Source organism: Triticum dicoccoides, chromosome 3A (assembly GCF_002162155.2).
Source record: "Triticum dicoccoides isolate Atlit2015 ecotype Zavitan chromosome 3A, WEW_v2.0, whole genome shotgun sequence".
Taxonomy (NCBI): Eukaryota; Viridiplantae; Streptophyta; class Magnoliopsida; order Poales; family Poaceae; genus Triticum; species Triticum dicoccoides.
In genome coordinates, this window is record NC_041384.1 from 429,886,785 (window position 1) to 429,893,640 (window position 6,856).

Sequence of the window (6,856 nt, forward strand, 5' to 3'; positions counted from 1 at the left end):
TGGACTGGTGGCACCGGATTTCTGGAGGTTGTCGGTCGTTCGGCCGCTGGAAGGATGTTCGGCAGCTGTAGCGTTCGTTAGCTGGGCCTTCTGGTTGGCTGATCTCCAGGGCGCCGGACGTCCGAAACCAGTTGTTCGTCCGGTACCTGTGACTTGGTGTCAACAGTTCCTCTTGGTCCTCAGTGTCCTCACTATCTTGTCCATTGGACGTAGTTGCTCCATGGCCTTCCTCCAAGTACGTGATCACACACAAGGTCTTCGTTTGAGGTAGTAGCTATGTCTCGCATGTAGAATGAGTAAGTTCGGAGATGAGCGAGTTCACCTCAGCTTCAATAGTCCTTGCACGACCTCTAGTCATTGGTCCACGTGGTGTCTTGAGAGATGAAAGTAGGTCCATGCGATGATCGTTGGATGCTCCGCACTAGAGACGTTCTCTTAGTAGTCGTTCATGGTGATTTTGTCAATCTCAAAATTTAGATGGTCTCAATGTTTTGAAAATGCTTATAAGGGTAGGGTGTGGACCGCGTTCGTTGTTTATATGAGTGAGTGTTCCTTTGATTTTGAAAAGAAATCCTTTCGAATGAGCCCTTGACTGGAAAACGACCTTGGTTCCGGGCGGTCCAGCTGGACCCTCTAGTTCTCCGCGTGGTTCCAGTTTTGTGTGTCGCTAGATCGCTTTCCCGAGTCGGCCTCCCCGATCACGTCCTCCACGCCCACGGCCACGCTCACTCACTCGGCCCCCCTCCAACCAACGACGGCGCTGCGGCGAGGTGAGCCCAAACCCTCCGATTCGCTTCCGTCTTCGTGCTTCCGCCCCTTCTTCCCCTTCCTTCTCAGCGGCATTGCACTCATCCACGCGTACCTTGAAACCCTAGGTTCGTCGTCGTTGGGGACGGCGCCATCAGTAGGCAGCCGGGTGGGTGGCCCGCTATGAGCACCAGCGAGCCCTCCGGTGGGTATGTGACGCCAACTCTTCTGTCCTTCACTGATCTTGTTCCACGAATTTTGGCAACTGCTGCTGCGCATAGCGAGCCGAACTAGAATATCTACGCCCAACATTCGAGTAGCCTTGGTATTTGGGATTATTTCCGTTTGGATATTTCCAGAATGAACATGTATTCTAGATATGTTTTCACAGCTGGAGATATGACGTACTTATTGCTCGGCTGCTATATATATAGCTTCAGTGCCGCTGGAATCTATTGATTTTATATGCTTTCTGTCATCTTATGGGAATGAAAAGCTGCAAACTGCATTTATGGTGCATATTATTGTCTTGCTTCAGTGCTATTCTGTTATTCCAGACAGTAAAACTGACCGCATATCTTTAAGATATATTGGAATTTCACTTTCGTGGAAAATGGATTTGGCAGTTAAGTTGCGTTGCTTTGGGCATGCAAAATTGCAAATGATGAGCAGTTCATCATTAAGTTTGATTGAACTTGTGTCATTTGGCTACCTCTTATATGGTTGTATGCGCAAATTGTACCAGTACTTCCATGTGCACAGGCTAATTAATCATGTGAGCTAGTCCAAATGGTACCAGTACTTCCATCTCACTATAACCTGCACATCTGTATATATAATGGGTGGTGTTGAGAATACTGGAGAGGAAATTAAGGTGCAATTGTTACCTTGGTGGGATTGTATCTTTGATATGACCACTCACAGTTCAGAACATGTTGCAACATATCATATTGGCGCTTTCATGTGCTGGTTGTCATCTTTCAGTCGGTGCATTTTCTTTATGCTTCAAAAAAGATCTTCAGGTATTGTTGAAAAGATTAATAGATTATTCATGTTTTGTATGTGCGCGTTGTAGATTATGTTTGTTCTAATTAAAGTAGCTCAGCTCCTTCATAGTTTAGTTCGGTCTTCAGCTGATCTAGTGAATGAAATTGATCAGCCTATCAGTGAATGAAATTGATCGGCTGCACTAGTTCAGATGTAATGCGCTAGTCCGGTGTTCACCTGATCTAGTGAATGCAATTGATCGGCTGTACCTGTTCAGATATAATGCGCCAGTCCGGTGTTCAGCCGATCCAGTGAATGAAATTGACCCATTACACTAGATTTCTGTGCAAAATTTTCTTTGTATCCAAATGGCCGTTTACAAGGGTAAAAATACTGATGTATACAAATGATTTATAGGTGTAAATTTTTGCATGATTCCCAAATGGACCCTTGACATTTTCTTTTTTGATTTCAGCAGGATTCGCAAGGAAAGAGCTTGTAGTAAGAGCGGACAGAACATAGAGAGCCTATTTCAGCAGCATGCAACTGGAGTAGGTTCGGCAGCTTATCCGCAGGGGAGAGACGAGGCGGCCCGCCAGTTACAGCTAATAGCTATGGAGCCTCAAGCTGTTCAGAACAGAGATGACCTGTTCGTTTGGCCCTGGATGGGTGTTTTGGTCAATGTGCCTACTGAACGGAAAAATGGGCGCCATGTTGGAGAAAGTGGAAACCGGCTGAAGGAGAAGCTCTCGTGCTTTTGCCCACAGAAAGTTATCCCTTTGTGGAACTATAGAGGCCACACAGGGAATGCTATTGTTGAGTTTGGAAAAGATTGGACTGCCTTCAATAATGCACTTGCCTTCGAAAATCACTTTGAGTCAGAAGGATATGGCAAACTGGACTGGAAGGCGTACAAGCATCGACGACCGGGGATGTTTGGATGGGTTGCAAGGGCTGATGATCAGAAATATCCAGGGCCGATCGGAGATTATCTGCATAAAAATGGTGATCTGAAAACTATTGCAGATGTTGAGAATGAAGAAGCACGCAAAACAAACAAACTGGTAGCGAATTTAGCTAGCCAGATTGAGGTAAAGCGAAGGCATGTGGAAGAACTTGAATGTAAGTACAATGAGACGACCACCTCACTTGACATGATAATGGAGCAAAAGGATCAGCTGCTCCGGGCATACAATGAAGGTTTGTGTTGACCTTTTGCTATCTATATCTTCCACCATGTTCTAAATATCAGCATATTTGCATTCTCCTTTTAACATGCTTAGAGCTCTGTAGTTTTAACATCCTTTTGAACTTACTCTTTTTCCAGAAATACATAAGATGCAGCAACTTGCTCGTAGGCATTCACAGAGGATCATTGATGAGAATCAAAAGCTCCGTTCAGAACTTGGGTCCAAGATGCAGAACCTTGACTTAAGATCCAAACAGCTTGATGAGCTAGTTGCGCGTAGTGAATCTGACAGAAGGAACCTTGAGCACGAGAAGGAAAAGGTGTGTAATGTTGTGTTTCTATTATTGAATTTATCGCATACAGAACTATGGGATTATGTTTTCTCTTCCCTCTTCTTGTTTCAGCGCTTCGTCAATCTTTACATAACAGTTTGTTTGGAGTCCCTAACATTGTATTTTGTATTGCCATCCAACATTGTCATTTAAATAACTAGTAATTGTGTATGTGCAATGCACGTTAATATTAGTCAAGATATTAATTGTATTTCACATTGATGTCAGGCATGATATAAATTGCATGTTAATATTAGGTAGGGTACAATTACTTGGTTAATGCTGTCGTTGATATTAGGCATGATATTAATTAGTGGAGGGTGCTAAACATGTTTAACGCTGAACACCGGAGTGACGTAGACTGTTGGATAGATGCGGTTGAACGGGGAAGATTTGTTGGATCTCTGCAATTCACTCTTTTTATATTGGTATAGACATAATGACATATACATATATACAGATATAGATACAGTGCAGAGGGTTTAGACTAGGGTGATTTGGGTAAAATGTGGGGGCCATGTTCTTCGTAGGAGGGGCCCTGTTTGGTGGACTATGCATATCACTTATGGGCTGTTGTGTGGATGCAGAACGGTGTTAAAACAAAGCATCTTAAGATGGCAACATTGGTGCAACAGAAGGCTGATGAAAATGTGCTCAAGCTTGTGGAAAAACACAAGGTTTGGGCCTAGTATACTGTTTCACTTTATTTTTTTGGACATAATTCATATAAGTGTCTTACTGTGATGAAAATGGAAAAATGCAGTTAGAGAAACAAGTCGCTCTAGATAAGATTATCAAGTTGGAGCATCAACTGGATGCCAAGCAGAAGCTTGAGTTAGAAATAAAACAGTTGCAGGGTAAATTGGAAGTCATGAAGCATATGCCAGGTGAAGAAGACTCTGAATCGAAGAAAAGAATAGATGAACTTAGTGAGGAGTTACAAGACAAATATGATGAAATGGATGCAATGGAGTCACTCTACCATACTCTGCTTATCAAGGAACGGAAAAGCAATGATGAATTGCAAGATGCTCGGAAGAAGCTGATAGATGTAAGCTGGCTCATTGCTCGAGCTCTTGCACTTGTCCACTATGTTTGCATAACATCCAAACTCATTCCTGATCTGTTGCATACTCTACAGGGTTTGCAGACTATTACAACTGGTCGAGCAAATATTGGCATTAAAAGAATGGGCGAACTTGATCTTAAATCACTTGCAATTGCTTGCGGACGTAAATTGTCAAAAGAAGATGCAGAAGTGACTGCTGCCATTCTTTGTTCGAAGTGGGAGGCTGATATCAAAAAACCAGAATGGCACCCTTTTAGGGTTGTCATGGTTAATGGGAAAAAAAGGGTAGGATTCCTTTTTCATTTTCTACACACTTTACTCTTCCTAATAGCTTGTAATTTTCAGTCATATATGTCACTCTGGACTTCCTTTTTGGAAACATTTCCCTGGTTCCTGTTTAAGCTACTACGTGCAGGTTTTTCATTAGTGTTCTGTTAAACAATCTTGTTTTTCATTGCATGCTTCCTATTTAAGTTACCACTTGCAGGTTTTAGAGTTAATCAGTTTGCAGCTCAGTTAGGTTCTGTAATACATTAGGGTTCTTTTGTACAGTAGTTGGGTATTCAACGGATGCTTGATTGCTGAATCTGACAATTTAGACATATACGTGGGTACCTGAGATATATACTGGAATGTGGTGTCATACGAAAAGATTTGGTACCTTAACTTTGTAGAGTATTCAGCCTAGACCTTGTGCTGGTTTAATTCTGAGAAGCGATTCTACTGCGAGGGACCTTATGTTAACGTTAGCTGCTCTTGATTGAGATTTATACAATATAATTGAATAATAGCGATGTGCTTTCCACATAAGACTTGGCTTCTTGCACTTGGTTTCCTCTGAAGCTCCTGGTAACTTGTATTACCAGTTATCTTTAATTCGTTGATTTTGGCAACAGAGTACATCTAGCATTTGCTGGCGGAGTTATATATGGAGCCATCAGAGATTTTATTGATAGAAAGCTTACCATATGCACATGGAATCTCTTGATGTATCTCAATTGAACCCGTGCTCAAGTTGTATGCGTGCTAATTACTCCCCTCTCATTGAAAACCGTATGGCATTTTGTCAATTAAGTTAGGCAAGTAAATTGTGTTCTCTGACTGGGACTACGTCTTCTTGTTAAGTGTTGATTTCCAATTCAGCGCTGGGTAAACTGGATATATCTTAGGTCTTGGCTGTTGACACATAGGAAATGATACTGGTATCTGAAGCCATAGAACTTGTGCGATTCACTTGTACTAAAGGCATAGAAAGCTGCTCCTGTATTGGTGCAGCTTCTGCAACTTTTGTGTTTCCACGCAATGAAGTACTCCCTCCGTCCCATAATATAAGACGTTTTTGCAGTTCAAATTGAACTGCAAAAGTGTCTTACATTATGGGACAGAGGTGGTAGTTGTGTGCATCTTGAGTCCATGACAAGGTGCACAATCAATTTTTGTTCAAAATGTCGCGCTGTGATGTGGTTCAGACAGCATTGGAGAGTCGTCTATGAGTAAAAGTATGCTAAATCAGCAGCATATTTGTGGAGTCGAAGTTTCCGAGCTTTAAATAATGTGTTCATCAATCATTTTTAGAATGGGAGACATATATACTATTGTAGTATTGTTTATCTCACATGGCGTGTGCTTTGGTGCAGGAGCTTATCTCTGAAGATGATGCGAAGCTTCAGACCCTAAGAGAAGAGTATGGCGAAGAAGTCTATTCTTTGGTGACAAAGGCGCTGCTTGAAGTTAACGAGTACAACCCCCGTGGCCGCTATCCCGTACCGGAGCTGTGGAACTACAAGGAGGGCCGCAAAGCAACACTGAAAGAGGCCTTGCAGTACGTCCTGAAACAGTGGCGGACACACAAGAGGAAGCGCTGAACTACCACTGGCCTACTATACATACATGAACTTGCTGTTTATTTAGCATTTACTAGTACACGTTAGATAAGAGCTGTGCGTGTGGCTCTCAATGGTGAGACTTCTGGAATGTTCACCTGTCGCAGTCGACTACTTGTCTGAGTTTAGCTGGGATTATGAAACGTGCGGAGATTCCGTTTTCCAGGGTTTCAGGCCAGTTGTAAGTAAATGATGCCTGAAAATGTTGTGCAGGAGACAAAAGATTTCGGAACGCTGCTCCAGTTCCAAATCCACGATGATGAATTGCTACCATACTAGTATCAAATAAGTCTGTAGATTGAATTGCTAGTGCCTCTTGCTTTGATTTTGAATTGAGTTGCGTTAAAATGCATATTTTTGGCGAATAAACTTGTTGTATATATACTTGTAAGTCAAGATATTAAACACTGCAGGTAGCAGGAGGATACAACTGGAAACGTTTCTTTTCTTTTCAAAATAAATTTATCGCTCTGTGTCACACACAGAGACATGACACATACGTAGAGGACCAGGAGTCCAGGACACACACGGGCATCTCTTTTACAGGGTTCACGGAGAGGCTGAGGTGGGCTTTTTGATTGGGTGTAAATCAAAGTAAGGGGCCCACCCTAGCTGAAAATTAGGGGGGCCAAGTTTAATTAGCTGGAAA

At 42.5% G+C, this 6,856-nt stretch overlaps 1 protein-coding gene across 1 annotated transcript; it reads left to right on the plus strand.

The window, feature by feature from the left end:
* Positions 1–642: 642 nt before the first annotated feature.
* LOC119268414 (factor of DNA methylation 1-like) lies at positions 643–6,516 on the plus strand. Its single transcript, XM_037550033.1, has 8 exons — positions 643–770; positions 876–956; positions 2,210–2,934; positions 3,062–3,243; positions 3,843–3,932; positions 4,019–4,306; positions 4,397–4,609; positions 5,962–6,516. Exons 2-8 carry the CDS (start codon positions 931–933, stop codon positions 6,187–6,189), a joined length of 1,752 nt encoding a protein of 583 aa, XP_037405930.1. The 5' UTR covers positions 643–770; positions 876–930; the 3' UTR covers positions 6,190–6,516.
* Positions 6,517–6,856: the final 340 nt, after the last annotated feature.